Source organism: Pongo pygmaeus, chromosome 1, assembly GCF_028885625.2.
Source record: "Pongo pygmaeus isolate AG05252 chromosome 1, NHGRI_mPonPyg2-v2.0_pri, whole genome shotgun sequence".
NCBI lineage: Eukaryota > Metazoa > Chordata > Mammalia > Primates > Hominidae > Pongo > Pongo pygmaeus.
In genome coordinates, this window is record NC_072373.2 from 87,577,560 (window position 1) to 87,593,902 (window position 16,343).

Here is a 16,343-nt window from a genome sequence, read left to right on the forward strand (position 1 = left end):
AAGTTTCATTTCTTATGCTTTGCTTCAACAGAACCTAGCACATAGTTGGGGGTGGGAGAGTGAGAAGACAGAAATGTTTTGGCCTCCCATTAACGCGCTGGGGAATGGGCTCCAATGATTCCCACCTTACAATACATCTTACTAAAAACAATCACAACATGAGATAAATGTCCATTTGATAAGTGATCCTCAGGAAAGATGAATTCTGTGGGATATGGACCTGGGGTGTCTGCATCCCTCTCAAGTGTCTTAGTTTCTGATTAACAATAAATATAATTTTAAAAGGCCCCCATCTTGCCCATACTTGACAACATCTCTCAGAAATGGTACAGTGAAGAAATGGTTGGCAATGTTCCCCGCATTGAACAGCAGTCGTCCATCTGAGCTTCGTTTTTGAGCTGTTGCCAGGGAAATCTCACTATATTCTACCACCTGGTAAACTCCATCCACTCGGCAAACCACTCCAACTGGTTCTGTAGGGTTCGTTTTCTCTACCACCTGTCCACCAAAGAAAGACAACAGTAGAGGAAGAAATTGAATTAAATGTTTCTTTGGAGATTTGCCATTGTCAAAGATGACATTTACAACTTTGCTTACACTAAAAGGTATAAAGCCAAGAAGAATCTTTAACTTTAGACAATCAACTATCCATCTTTATATACCTTGACAGGCACTTTCCAACTGGAAACGAGGTACATTATTTCCTTCCTACTTATCACCTAACTAAACCTTGGGCTAGAAATTCCATCATATACATATATCTAGCACAGAGTAAATCACACTGGACTGGGAATGATTAAATCAGGAGTCAACATCCCCCATGTATCTTGTACTTTTTATTTAATTTATCCTTAACCACACTCAATTACTTCGATAATAAATAAAATGAAATTTCTCTGGGATTCATAAGACAAAAGACTTAAGTTAGGCATTTTGTCTCTCATTTTCTATTGCCCGATATTTCATTTGAAAATAGCATTTCTTTAATTTTCATTAGTGAATATGGCATTTTCCTTGTTTTTCAGGGACCTGAGTAGGAGGTAAAGGGGTTTAGAGCAGGCAGGTCACTAGCCTCCAACTCCAACTTTAATCAGAAAATCCACCCGTATTTATCTGTTTTGTATACTCAATTTTGTTTGAAATAAGTGATTCTATACTTCAAAAAAATAATTTTGAAAACCAGTGATGTGATAATTTATCAATGGCTCTGGGCTGATGGGGAGCTGAGAAAAGAGGGTATACTAAAATCAGAGGGAAAATGTAAGAACACATAATTTTTAAAAACCTCACAAGTGATTCTGGTATGCCACCACACTAATCCCACGCATCACTGACTTAAGTGTTTAGAAGAAAATTATAAAAGAACTATATGCAATGCACTAATATAAAATCAAGGTTCAGATAAGATAAATATCCAACCGAAGAATCAAACAATAAAAAATATTTGTCAACCTAGGCAACAAGGTGAAACCCTGTCTTCTATTTAAAAAATAAAAAAATTAGCCAGGCGTGGTGGCATGCTGGAGTCTCAGCTACTAGGGAGACTGAGGAAAGAGGATCACCTGAGTCTGGGGAGGTTGAGGCTACAGTGAAACGTGATTGCGCCACTGCACTCCGCTCCAGCCTGGGCAACAGAGTAAGACCCTGTCTCAAAAATCCCTATCTATTTGAAGGTATCGTTTTGTTTGTCCAGTCTAATTATCAACTCAGTGTGCTTCAAAATATGTTTAAAACTCTGTCCCCAATTTGACAAGTCTATCCTAAGTAGACATGAAATTATATTAATAAAGTTAAAACTTTTTTTCAACAACTGATTTCTTAAAATAAATACAGTCAGTAACAGTCTCGTCCAGAAAACTAAAGGCACTATTGAGAACTTCGTTTACACAGCAATTAGAGATATAGGCACTGAGTCCAGCTCAGTGAGGCAGGACTGCTGGATAAGTAAGCCTGCTGTGTGGTTCACTGTTTGCCACCCTGAAAGGAACACAGTTCTTAATGAAAAGAAACTTTCTACCGAGGAAGTAGATTAAACTGAAGGGGAACATTATGCAGCAAATTATTTAAATCAATCACGGGCCTATTTACAATTCTTATCTACAAACCCATCACCACCTCTTACTTCATGTACTCTACCTACAGTGGGTATCTTACTAGGCAGGGAATTTGGGATAGATTCCCCTTATTCTGTCTCTTTTTTTTTTTTTTTTAATGCACACAGGTTTATTTTCCAGTCACCACTATATACTCCTACTCCCAACCAGCCATAAAAATAAAAATATGCATATTCACATTTTATATTTCCCAAAGGTTTACTTCTATGGCAACTATTAAACTCTGAATATTTTAAAAGTCTACATTACAGAAGAAAGCATTTGTAAACTGCATCAAGTGGGAATCCATTTATATTATACAGAAAAGATATAAAGTATAGACTGGGCGTGGTAGCTCACACCTATAATCTCAGCACTTTGGGAGGCTGAGGTGGGTGTATCACCTGAGGTCAGGAGTTCAAGACCAGCCTGGCCAACATGGTGAAACCCCATCTCTACTGAAAATTTAAAAAAAAAATTAGCCAGGCATGGTGGCAGGCACTGTAATCCCAGCGATTCAGGAGGCTGAGGCAGAAGAATCACTTGAACCTGGGAGGCAGAGATTGCAGTGAGCCAAGATTGCGCCACTGAGCTCCAGCTGGGGCAACAAGAGAAAGACTCTATCTCAAAAAAAAAAAAAAAAAAAAAAAAGAAAGAAAAAGATATACAGTACAAACTTAAAAGGTTTACTCAATATTTCATAAGTTTAATCCAGAAAAGCTGAGTCCAGGGCCGGACACAGTGGCTCACACCTATAATCCCAGCACTCCGGGAGGGCAAGGCAGGTGGATCACTTGAGGTCAGGAGTTAAGAGACCAGCCTGGCCAACATGGTAAATTAGCCAGGTGTGGTGGCACATGCCTGTAATCCCAGCTACTTGGGAGGCTGAGCAGGAGGATCACTTGAACCTGGTAGGCAGAGGTTGCAGTGAGCTGAAATAAAAGCTGAGTCCAAAATAACACTTTAACCTCAGAGTTACTATAATTGCTTTACAAAATGATCTTCAATTAATCAATGGTTCCTACCTTTTTAACTTTGTACTTTTGCAAACTACCTCACTCTTTCAGTCTTTTCTCATGTTCTTCACTCCATAAAAAATAAAGTACTATTAAAGGGGGCCTATTAAAGTACTGCAGGCCAGGCATGGTGGTTCACACCTGTAATCCCAGCACTTTGGAAGGCTCAGGCAGGCAGATCGCCTGAGCCCAGGATTTCGAGACCAGCCTGGGCAACATAGCAAAACCTCACCTCTACAAAAAATACAAAAATTAGCCAGGCATGGTGCCGGGTGCCTGTAGTCTCAGCTACTTAGGAGGCTGAGGTGAGAGGATCACCTGAACCCAGGAGGTCGAGGCTGCAGGGAAGCCATGATAATGCCACTGCATATCCAGCCTGGGTGGCAGAGTGAGACCCTGTCTCAAAATAAATAAATACAATAAAAATAAAGTACTGCAAATAATTCTACTACCACAGTATGAATCATCCCCTAACTTAGGTGTTTTAAAATACATATTTTAATGCTTTGATTTTCTTATTTTAAAAGGGCAGGGAAGCAATTACGTAAACGGCTTCTAACATTTATTCTAAAAGATTTTAATATATGCCAGTCTAGTCATATTTTGGTTCCATCTGAATATTTACTTATTCATTCACTGAATGACTACTACATTACATGCCAGACACAGGACTAAACAGTGAGTGTCTTTGCAAGGAAGACTGAGTCTGGATTTATCCTACAGAGCCCACAGGTAATGGCGAGGAGTGACTTAACACTTGCATCTTTGCGTGATTGGTGTACTCACAAAAGTTAGCACACAAGTTTAAAGATTTTTGAACTGTCAGCAAAAACTAATCTATAGAGTATGGTTCTATAATGTAATATAATATAAGACTAGGAAGTTGGGAAACATGAACTCTAATCCTGGCTCTGTTAATGTGATAAAGAACCTTGAGCCTGAGTCTTATAAAGTACTAGAACTCTGGCTGGGTGCAGTGGCTCACGCCTGTAATCTCAACACTTAAAGCAGGCAGATCACCTGAGGTCAGAAGTTCAAGACCAGCCTGGGCAACACAGTGAAACCCTGTCTCTACTAAAAATACAAAAAGACCCAGAAAAATTAACCAGGCGTGGTGGTGCATGCCTGTGGTACCAGCTACTCCAGAGGCTGAGGCAGGAGAATTGCTGAGCCTGGAGGCAGAAGTTGCAGTGAGCCAAGATCACATCACTGCAATCCAGCCTAGGCAACAGAGCCAGACCCTGTCAAATAAATAAATAAATAAATAAACAAACAAAGTACTAGAACTCAGGATTCTCATTTCTGAGATCAAAGGGGTTGACCAGATGATCTCTGGGGTACCTTCCAGGTTGAACACTCTCTGATTGCATAAAGTTTAAATTGGTTCTGAAGCTCGTAACAGTAAAATTTTAAGTTTCTATTTTAGAAAAAAAGAGCGACACTGGCTGGGCACGGTGGCTCACGCCTGTAATCCCAGCACTTGGGGAGGCTGAGGCAGGTGGATCATGAGGTCAGGCATTCGAGACCAGCCTGGCCAACATAGTGAAACCCCGTCTGTACTAAAAATACAAAAAAATTAGCTGGGCCTGGTGGTGGGTGCCTATAATCCCAGCTACTCAGGAGGCTGAGGCAGGAGAATTGCTTGAACCTGGGAGGCGGAGGTTGCAGTGAGCCAAGATCATGCCACTGCACTCCAGCCCAGGTGACAATGCGAGACTCCGTCTCAAAAAAAAAAAAGTGACAAAGTGGAAGGCATGTGCCTATAATCCCAGCTACTGGGGAGGGTGAGGCAGGAGAATCACTTGAACCCAGGAGGCAGAGGTTGCAGTGAGCCGAGATCCTGCCACTGCACTCCAGCCTGGATGACATAGTGAGTCTGTGGCTAAAAATAAAAAAAAATACAGTTCAGATACTCACAGAGTACTGCAACAGATAGAAGTCTTAAATAAATGAACTAAACCAACTCTTATTTTCAGAGTCCAGAGGAGGCTGATTAGGTCTATCAGCTTAATCTCTCAAAACTTTTATCAGTAAATTTAAGATTTCAGCTTCCAATGTGACTTTGCATAAAATTTCTAGATTAACTTTGAGAGAAATAACTTCTTTGGCAGATCTTCTTTTTAAATACAGATATTTCAAAATAATTTGAAATCAAATTTGTTTTTGTCAGAAGCCTATATGGTTACTGCTTTTGGCAGAAAGGTCTTCCTTTTGCATCACAATTATAAAATTATTCTAATTTTCTTCTAATACCTTTATGGTTTCATTTTTAAATATTTCACTGTGTAATCTACCTAAAACTGAGTATTTGTATGAGCTTTGACAGAGAGATCTTACTTTATTGTTAGTCAGTTATATCATTCATTTCCTCCACTGATTCAAAATGCCCTATTTTATAAAATGTGTTCTTCTTATACATACACAGATGTGTTTTTGACTGACCTACTCTATTTTCATTAATCTGTCATTCCATTCTGGTTCCAGTACCATACTCTTTTAATTTACAATTCCTTTTAATGCTTGATAGATTGTCTTCGGCCCCCTTTCCTCCCTTATCTTCATCCTTTTTCAACATTTTCCTGGCCACCTTTACATGTTTATTCTAAACTTTGCAATCATTCTGTCAAGTGTCTCCAAAACAGTCTCACTGAGATTTTGACTGGGATTTTATTACACTGTTTTTGATGAGAATGGATACCTATACAGACTTCTACTAACGTTTATATCAGTATTTTTAAGTCTTCCAAAGTGTTTTTAAAGGTTTGCATGTTTGCTGTCTATTTTATTTCTAGCTATAATATATATATTTTTTGCTACCATAAAGACATGCCATCATCTATACAACTAAAAACGTGTTGAAAAGTACAATGCCAAGAACAGACTCATTACATATCATTACAAACCTCCCTCCAACTTAGTATCAGTCTGTGTGTGGTCATTCAAGCAGTTATTCATCTCTTTAATTGTCCTTATGCCCAACTTGCATATTTCTATCTTATTCAAAAGATCATAAGATACCTTGTCACCTGACTTAGGAAGTCTAAATCTGTTATTTCTACCACATTTTCCTTACCTACTCCAATAACTTTGTCACAGGAAAAAAGTTGGGTTAATCTGATTGAACACAATTTGATATTAATGAATCCAATCCAGGTCTAGTGATGACCACTTTCCCAAGTACTTACAAATCCTCCTCACATACTTTAAACTCTTACCTGTGATAAGTATACAACATTACTTCTAAAATCAAGTCTTGCCAATTTAAGAAAAAAAGTGGGGTGTGGGACCGTTTAGTTACTTTAGAGAGATAAATGCTTCTAAAATACTCAAATCACCCTAATAAACTTGGTTTGACTTCTGGAATGCATATATGACAGAGAAAGACCATCAAAAGCCTCACCATGGTTGAGAAAGGCATTACCTTTGCTCCACAGTCTGCTCCTTTCTGAATGCAAAATCCAATGAACCGTGGGTCTGCCACTTTTACTAATATGTTGTCAACACAATAGACATGAATGCTCCAAATGCCTCTTTGCTCCATATCCTCCACAATATTCTGGGCTGCAAGTGCCCGATAAAGACCACCATTCCCATCTGGAAAACAAAATAGCCCATTAGTAGCATATCAAAATCCATTATAAAGGTAACACAAAGATTGTTTCCAAACTAGGGTTAAGATCCCCAAAACACAAAATTCACTTTACAAAGGCAAGAAAACTAAATATCCATAAGGAAGGAATCAGGTGTCAAAAAAATTAAACTATAGGATTTTGAAGGTTACTTAGCATTAACTATCCAGAGAATAACACTATCAATGTAAGATCAGGCAACCCCAAAAACCATATCTTTCTTTTTAACTCAGCCCCTTTTAGTAATATATTGTATGATATAAAATCCTTTATCAGGCAATGATTATTTCATAACATTTCAAGTTTCATTAACATTTGTATGATTCAAGTTAACTCTGTATTTATAACCCCAACGCTGACAATTTCACCCATCTCAAAAATAAAAATACGTAAGTATTTTGTATCAAATCATTTGTTAAAAAAACAGATTGATACGAAGGCCTAAGGTGATTTAAACTAGATATAAATAAAGCCTCTTCTTTCTCCATCTATTTATAATGCTGCTTTAATGTACTTTGTCCAATAACAACCTTAACCATAGCTTAAGTGATGAAAAATTAGACAACTTCACAAAATACAGCTAAGAATAGTAACTCTTCCATTAACCAAAAGAATTAAGATGAAATAAAAGCCTACATCTAGAGAGCACCACTGTTAATATTGTTAATTTCTTTTCAGCCTTTCCTCCAAGTACAGATTCTCATAAATATAAATCTGTCAGTAGGTCTATTTTTATAGATTGAGGTTGTACTCAGGGTCACTGAATGTGGCTACACAGGCAATACACTGTCCAATTCTAGTGGGTCCCATTAACAAACCACAATGTATATGCACTACCTGGAACTGTGCAAAGCAGTGGCCCTAATCATAGACTGTATGCAGTTTTTCATTTTGCATTCTCTTACTTAACTTGCTGAAATAATGTTTAGCATTTAATGCCACCAATTATTTTAATGCTATTTAAGAATTAACGTTATTTATAAACTATAATTTAGCCTCTCATTTATTAAATAGCATATGGTTTCCAAGTTTTCACTATAATAAACAATGTAGCCATGAACACTGCAGTATACATAAAATATCTGCTATATGGCTGGGCACGGTGGCTAACGCCTGTAATCCCAGAACTTTGGGAGGCCAAGGCAGGTAGATCATATGAGGTCAGGAGTTTGAGACAAGCCTAGCCAACATGGCGAAACCCCTTTTCTACAAAAAAATACAAAAACTTGGCTGTGCATGGTGGCGCGTGCCTGTAATCCCAGCTACTCAGGAGGCTGAGGCAGGAGAATCACTTGAACCCAGTAGGCAGAGGTTACAGTGAGCCGAGATTGTGCCACTGTACTCCAGCCTGGGCAAGAGAGTGAGACTCTGTCTCAAAAATTTAAAAAAATAAAATAAAATACTTGTTATAGAGAAAGAATACCCTGAATGCTCCTCAAATTGCTCCATAGAGCAGACACCCACAACAAGCATAAAAGTGTATCCATTACACCAACGGGCATTTTCATCTTTTTAAATCATTTCCAAGTTGCAAAAAACACATATATATTAATGTTTGAATATCCAAATCACCATGTTAAAAAGAAAATTAACATTTGATGATTTATGTTGTTATCCTTTCTAGTCACCATTAAATAAGGATGATTACAAACCTGGAGCCATAGAAACTTTGTTCTTCTCTTCCAAAATAATTTTCCCATCAAAACTCATGGCAGGGAGCATTCCTTGCTGAAAAAAGATTACATTCTCTTTTTTTAAACCAAAGTACTTATGCTTGGTGAAGAACTCCTTTGTAGATTCCATTGTTCTGCCACTGGTCATTATATACCTTACAAGAGAAAATCAGATCTTCTAAGCAATCGTGCTAGGCGGACTAGGGCAAAATAAAATTTCATCTATTTCCTAAGCTAAAGATATCTTTGAAAGCACTTGCTTATTATTTTGACTTCCTTCATATTTTTCCTGGGTAAGACACATTCATTAGCTTTTACCCAAGGGGAATTTCTTTCAGTAATTTCATCAACTCTTAGGTATGAAATAAATCTACTTACAATATTAAACATACTAAACATATCTCCTTCAACAGAACCTATAAAATGGCTTAAGTAAACATTTTAGAACTCTGTGAAAGTGTATTTTAAATTTGAAATGCCTATTCTGAATAAACAGGAAGAAAAGGGTAACTGTAATACAGTTTAATGATCTCTTGGGGTTCTTTTTATTGAAATTTGAAATGCAATCTGGGCTCTGCTAGCCCTCCATTTAAAAATTATAATAGTATAATTATACTTTCTGTTGTCACAAAAATCCAACCCATGCTAGTGTGGCAAAAAATAAAAAAATTATTTCTAAAACTATAATTAGTGACTGTGGTAGCTTTTGCCCTTACTAGAATGTAAACTACATATAAGAAAGGATTTTTGCCTGTTTGTGTTACTGATTTATCCTCAACACCTAGAAACAGACACTCAATTAATATTTGTTAAATGAATAAACAAAATGGTATAATTTCATACCACAGGAGGTATCTGTCTGTTTAACAAATTATCCTGGATATTTTGAACTTTAGGTACAAAAGGTTTGGATATATTTAGAAGATGACAGAAGAAGTGGCTAAACTTGTCTGCATAAGAACAGAAATTCTGAGTTGTGAAGAGATGGAAGAAAGAGAGAAGAAAATTCAACATGATAATAGGAGGCCAGGGCTGTAAGTAGAATGTTGGCCACTTAGAACACAGATGTTCCTCCAAATTCCCCACCGGAATCAAGACAAACAAAACAGTTCACAGCAGGCCAGTACTCATGGTGAGAAGAGCTAGAAGAGCTACAAAAATTACAAAAAGCAGTTTTTTAAAGGCATCAGAGAGCTTCAGAGGCAAAATAGATTGGAACTATAAGTCCAGAGACAGAATCTTTCAAAAGGGAACTGAGGCTATACAGCTGCCTTGTCCTGAGGGCATCTGCTGACTTGGGGTACAGGCTAGTGGTGAATATGGCTTGGACCAAAGGCTGCTGCTAGGGCACAGAAACTAGTAGAGCTTTTGTTGATTACATGGGACTGAAATAACAAGATAGGGACTTGGGGGACCTCAAACACACAGCTGATTTTCCCCTCAAAACATGCTAACTTCCAAAACTGCTCGGGGAAAGAGATTAAAGAGCTGAACCAAAAACTTATAAAAAGCAGAGCAGGATCTTCTGTAATCTCTTGGTTCTTAGGAAACTAACACTGGCTGGACACAGTGGCTCACACCTGTAATCCCAGCATTTTGGGAGGTCGAGGTGGGCAGATCACTTGAGCTCAGGAATTTGAGACCAGAACCCTGTCTCTACAAAAAATACAAAAAAAACAACCGGGCACAGTGGCTCATGCCTGTAATCTCAGCACTTTGAGAGGCTGAGGCGGGCAGATCACGAGGTCAGGAGTTCAAGACCAGCTTGACCAACAGGGTGAAACTCCGTCTCTACTAAAAATACAAAAATTAGCCAGGTGTGGTGATGTGCACCTGTAATGCCAGCTACTCAGGAGGCTGAGGCAGGAGAACCACTTGAACCTGGGAGGCAGGGGTTGTAGTGGGCCGAAATCGCGCCACTGCACTCCAGCCTGGGGACAGAGCAAGACTCCCTCTCAAAAAAAAAAAAAAAAGAAAAAAAAAAAAATTAGCCAGGCATGGTAGCAGGTGCCTGTATTCCCAGCTACTGGGGAGGCTGAGGTGGGAGGATGGCTTGAGACCAGAAGGCAAAGGTGACAGTCAGCTAACACTGCACTACTGCACTCCAGCCTGGGTGACTGAGACAGACCCTGTCTCAAAAAAAAAAAAAAATGGAAGGAACTAACACTGACCAAGGTGGTGCCCCTGAGAACCTGAGAATACAGCATACTAGTAGAGGCTGAGGACACAAGCATGGCCCATAGCACAGAAGTCAATGCAGCTTTCACCTGGTGTGTATGTGGAAGAGGTGCAAGGGTGTGGGAGAGCTAAATAACCTGGTACTTGAAAATATGAGTTTCTAGATGCAGAGAGCTCACTGAGTACTTTAAGGTACTCAGGAATGTAAAAGTTGGCGGTGAGTATATATTGCTTATTAAGTCAACAGTGGTCATCTATCAAGCAATAATATATAGTACTTTTAACATATATAGTAAATTATACCTCCCAAGAAAATCAACAGTAACAAGAAATATGTCTGTGAGTGAATAAAGTATATATGCATTTTGAATATTGTAAAACAATATATGTTCAGACACACTCCAATAATGAGACGTATCTTACCATGGAATAATGCATTTGTTGCCGTAATATTTTTCAGCAACCTGTTGTAGCTTCAGGATACGCTCTGCTTGAATCTGAAAAAGTGTCTTACGGGATGGCAAACCAACATCATACATCCCCTTAGGATATGCAACGCCGAGTCTTGTCCCCTGCCCACCAGCTAGAAGAAGAACTGCTACTTTATTCTGAGAAATCTGGAAAAGTCCTAGAAAAGAAAACACTTGTATCACAAAACCTCTACAATTCAACACTTTAGTATTAAATATACATAGGTAGCAGCAAAGACTCATCAAAAGGGAAGTAAGGCTATACAGCTGCCTTGTCCTGGGGTCATTTGCTGATTTGGGGTACAGGCTAGTGGTGGAGAATCTGGCTTGGACCAAAGCCTGCTTGCTGCTTTTATTGATCACATGGGACGGAAATAACAAGATAGGGGCTTATCAACGTAAGGCACAGAGAACACAGAATCTCCATAGAATTGTGGATGACTACCTTGCTAATAAAAACATTTCTATTCTTAAAACAATTAAATTTATATAACCCAACTGAACACCAAACAATGAATGATGCATTTTAATGAACTAAGTATTTTTTGCTGATAATGTCAGGAGGTAAGAACCGAGAGATATAATAAATGTTTCGCAAAAATTTGATAACTAATTGATGTGGCAAGTCAAGAAAAAGATAGAATAAAGAAAATACCAAAGTTTCAGGATGAATGATGACACTATCAAATTACCTCCAGCCTATAATAAATAATCAATGAGCATGCAAATATAGCAGGTAAGCTACATAAAGAAAATAAATCTTCAGTTAGGAAAGTAGTAAAGTATAATGGGTGAGAACTCAGGCTCTGAAGTTAGGATTTCTGGTTTGAAACCCAACTCAACAGAATGAGCTTGAGGTATCACCTGCAAAGGGTATCAGAAGTCTTTGTAGGGTGATGGAAATGTGCTTACGTTGATTGGGATGGTAGTTATATGAGTATACATTTGTTAAAACATAAAATTGGCTGGGCAGTGGCTCACTCCAGCACTTTGGGAGGCCGCGGCAGGTGGATCACCTGAGGTCAGGAGTTTGAGAACAGTCTGGACAACATGGCGGAACCTGTCTCTACTAAAAATACAAAAATTAGCCGGGCATGGTGGCACACACCTGTAGGCTGAAACAGGAGAATTGCTTGAACCCAGAAGGCAGAGGTTGCAGTGAGCTGAGATGGCGCCACTGCACTCCCGCCTGGGTGACAGAGCGAGACTCAAAAAAAAAAACAAAATACAAAAACATAAAACTACGAGACAGGCAGATCACGTGAAGCCAGGAGTTCAAGACCAGACCAGGCTGGCCAACATGGCGAAACCTCATCTCAACTAAAAATACAAAAATTAGCCAGGCATGGTGGTGCATGCCTGTAATCCCAGCTACTGAGGAGGCTGAGGCATGAGAATTGCTTGAACCTAGGAGGCAGAGGTTGCAGTGAGCTAAGACTGCACCACTGCACTCCAGCCTGGGTGACAGTAAAACACTATCTCAAAAACAAAACAAAACCAAAAGGTACAACTAGTGCATTTTATTACATGTAAATATATATTAATTTATTAAAATGCCTTTTGTAGGCTGGGCGCAGTGGCTCACGCCTGTAATCCCAGCACTTTGGAAGGCCAAGGCGGGAGGATTACCTGAGGTCAGGAGTTCGAGACCAGCCTGATCAACATGGCAAAACCCCATCTCTACTAAAAATACAAAAATTAGCCAAGCACGGTGGCAAGCACCTGTAATCCCAGCTACTCAGGAGGCTGAGGCAGGAGAATCACTTGAACCTGGGAGGCGGAGGTTGCAGTGAGCCGAGATCGTGCCACTGCACTCCAGCCTGGGTGACAGAGCAGGACTCCGTCTCAAAAATAAATAAATAAATAAAATGCCTTTTTTAAAAATGGGCCATCTATACCAGCTAAGAAGAATATAAGACTCAGACTATCTTCATTACTGATTTATTTCTTTGGTCTGGAAGCCTGTCAATTTTTGCCAGCTGAATATTCAGCAAGAAGTAGTCGTCAAGCATAATGTTTGAACAAAAATGTTATTCTTCGAATGAAAATAAATTCAAGATGATTTGAGATCCAAATACAAATAAATGTAACTATAAAAGCTACAAAAGAGCTCTCAGTCTGAATTTAAAAAAAAATCCTGCCATAATCTATTCCTAAGATCCATCTTATCATTCAAAAGTGGACAGTCTCAGTACCATAAGGCAGAGTAGCTTGTGAAAAGAGGCTATGTGGAAATTGAGTCTCTGGCAAGCTAGAAAAACTATAAAATTAAAGCCATGGTAAACAGTTTTGTTCTTGTTTTCTGAGTTTCATACTTTCATTAGAATTTTTAGAAATTTTGTGAACAAACCTGGCCACTGGCCACAATTGTAGGCTAAGCCAGACGACGCAGTCAGTGATGGCAACTATCAATTATTATTTTAAAATCCTTAGGTAATGTGGGTTTATTTCATTTACCAACTTTGTGCTTTATTTGTCTTTGACATATTGGGTTTTCTTAAAGCTAATACACTAGTAGGTCAACAACATAAAGAAAAATAAACCCGGCCAGGTGCAGTGGCTCACATCTGTAATCTCAACACTTTGGAAGGCCAAAGTGGGCGAATCACCTGAGGTCAGGAGTTCAAGACCAGCCTGGCCAACATGGTGAAACCCCGTCTCTACTAAAAATACAAAAATTAGCTGGGTATGGTGGTGCATGCCGGTAATCCCAGCTGCTCAGGAGGCTGAGGCAGACAAATTGCTTGAACCCAGGAGGCGGAGGCTGCAGTGAGACGAGATCGTGCCACCGCACTCCAGCTTGGGCAACAGAGTGAGACTCCGTCTCAAAAAAAAAAAAAAAAAAAAAAGAAAAAGAAAAAAATAAACCCATTATAAATTTAGAGCCAGTTCTGACTCTATTTTTCCTTTATTAGTAAGTATAGTCCAAGAACATTATTCAGCAATCATTCCAGCTATTTCTTCTTTTTTTTTTGAGACAGAGTCTCACACTGTCACCGAGACTGGAGTGCAGTGGCACAACCCTGGCTTACTGCAACCTCCGCCTCCTGGGTTCAAGTGATCCTCCCACCTCAGCCTCCCATGTAGCTGAGACTACAGGTGCACACCAACACACTTAGCTAATTTTTGTATTTTTAGTAGAGACAGGGGTCTCACCATGTTGCCCAGGCTGGTCTCGAACTCCTAGGCTCAAGTGATCTGCCCACCTCAGCCTCCCAAAGTGCTGGGATTACAGACATGAGCCACCCTGCCCAGCCTATTCCAGCTATTTTTTCAATTTAAAAACCCAACAGCACATTATATATTTTCATAATTTTCACCTTTTATATGAAGCTGACCTTAGCTACCTGAGAGTTAAATCTTCTTTCTTCCTTCCCTAAAACCAAAATTGTCCTCATTAACTCCATAGCATTTAATTGTACCTCATCAGAGTTTGAAAATAAGAACATAAAATCAGGTGTACCAAAATAGAACCCAAAATAGTAACTATAATCTAAGAGGCAGTTACTGTGTAATTTTCACCACTTTAGAGATAATAAACTCAGAGAAGTTAAGAGTCTCGCCCAGGGTCACATAGCTAGTAAATGTGAATCAGGATTAGGACCTGACTCCAGGGCCTCTTCACCATCACACCACCCTGCCACCAGAGGTTGTGTTGCCTTTTTTTTTGGTCTGTCTTACCCACCCTAAATGATGGGTAAGACTAAATGAAATGAAAAATTTCATTTTTCATCCTAAATGAAAAAACTGTTGAGCAAGAAGAGCCAACATTCTCCAAAACTTCCCAAACACTGAGATTTTTAACAGCCATTCTGAGTTTGTATTTGCCTTAAGCAAGACCCATAACCACTACATAACAAAAACTGAGATGAAGAAATTTAAAGGGAACAGGGAACCTTTCAAGACATTTGAAAACTGTTTTATATTTGGTTATTCTCTGAATTATATTAAATAAACTATGGTTTCTAGAAAATAAATTTAATTCTGCTATCACCTACAAAGCATTGTTTTAAAATACAAGTCCACAATCTCTTACCTAAACCCATGGGTCAGATTTGTTTCAGAACCCAGAACTGTTCAAAATTTATAAAAGGACTATAGTACATATATAATATGCTATATTATAATTATATATGTCCCCAGCAGATCTGAAACAGCACCCTATAATCACATTAAGTGGGATAAATAAAGTTGACAAATAGTCTCATGTCTATTCAGGTCAGGTTTTGTACCATTTTAGAAATGCAGATAAAGAACTGCTGTCTGGACACTTGCATACCATCAAAGGTGTTAGAATAAAAAATATTTCTGAACATCTTCAAAAGAAGTGCCAAATATCTACATTTTGGACGCAGAGATCTTTGTTCTTTTTATACAGTACATTTCCTTCATATGGCACACGTGTTTTCAGTTGTTTTACTCTTAACATGGTGCCAACCCTATTCCTGACTTCTTACTTTCACTCTCAGTCCCAGGTAAGTTATTTCCCTCAGCTAACTGACCTGAAAAAGGTAAAAGCTACACTCCCAGAGCCAGCTCCATGTCTCAGCTCCTGCTCACCTGATGGCATTCAACATCAATTCAGTGCTTTCTATAGGTCTAACCAGGTATCAAAATAGCCCTGTATAAACTTTTCTCTTCCTTAGATGGGTTCCCTAAATTACTGCTTCATTCCTACTCTCCAGTTGTTTCACATTTAAAGTTTTGCTAACCAGCAGCTCACAGTGGCCTCATTCTTTATTCAGATAAATGGCATGTGTTTGTTTCCTAAACTCCTGTTCGCTCTTCAGTGCTTCTTTCCATCTCCAAACCTGATAACCAGTCCAGTCACCAATTAACAGTGGCACTGAGATGATGCCAACCAGATGTACACTACCAGGTAGATATCCATTTACATCTCACCTCTATTTAACCACAACTATTATAATGAATTATAACACAATCCACATATATTTGCAATAAAAAGGTTTTTCATTAACTTCTTCCTGTTTACACATCTCACTTATGAGCAAAGACGGAAAAACAAGAGAAAAGGCAGCAGTCCCTGGAGAATCAAGGCCAGCTGTAATTCACAAATGAAATGCAGCTACAGCTATTGTTCACAGTATCAAATTGTGTGTACATTGGCTGAAGTACTCAGTACTCATCTACTTCAACTATTACTATGGTAAAGTTGCAATATTTATCAAAAGTATGTAACACATAAATCAGTATCTGTCTTATGATGACAGATAAAATGCTGTTTTGAATTAAGTGGGCCAATAAAATTCAATAAGCTTTTTGT

General features: G+C 38.7%; 1 protein-coding gene across 4 annotated transcripts in view; it reads right to left on the reverse strand.

Annotated features, from left to right (window-relative positions):
- Positions 1-16,343, reverse strand: part of UAP1 (UDP-N-acetylglucosamine pyrophosphorylase 1) — a 38,408-nt gene that overhangs the window by 11,834 nt on the left and 10,231 nt on the right. For all 4 annotated transcript variants that reach the window (XM_054485661.2, XM_054485632.2, XM_054485641.2 and 1 more), the window contains 4 exons: positions 11,013-11,217; positions 8,391-8,566; positions 6,531-6,703; positions 305-498 (listed from right to left, as the gene is read on the reverse strand). In XM_054485661.2, coding sequence (XP_054341636.1) covers positions 305-498; positions 6,531-6,703; positions 8,391-8,566; positions 11,013-11,217 — 748 coding nt within the window. The remainder of the gene's footprint in view (positions 1-304; positions 499-6,530; positions 6,704-8,390; positions 8,567-11,012; positions 11,218-16,343) is intronic.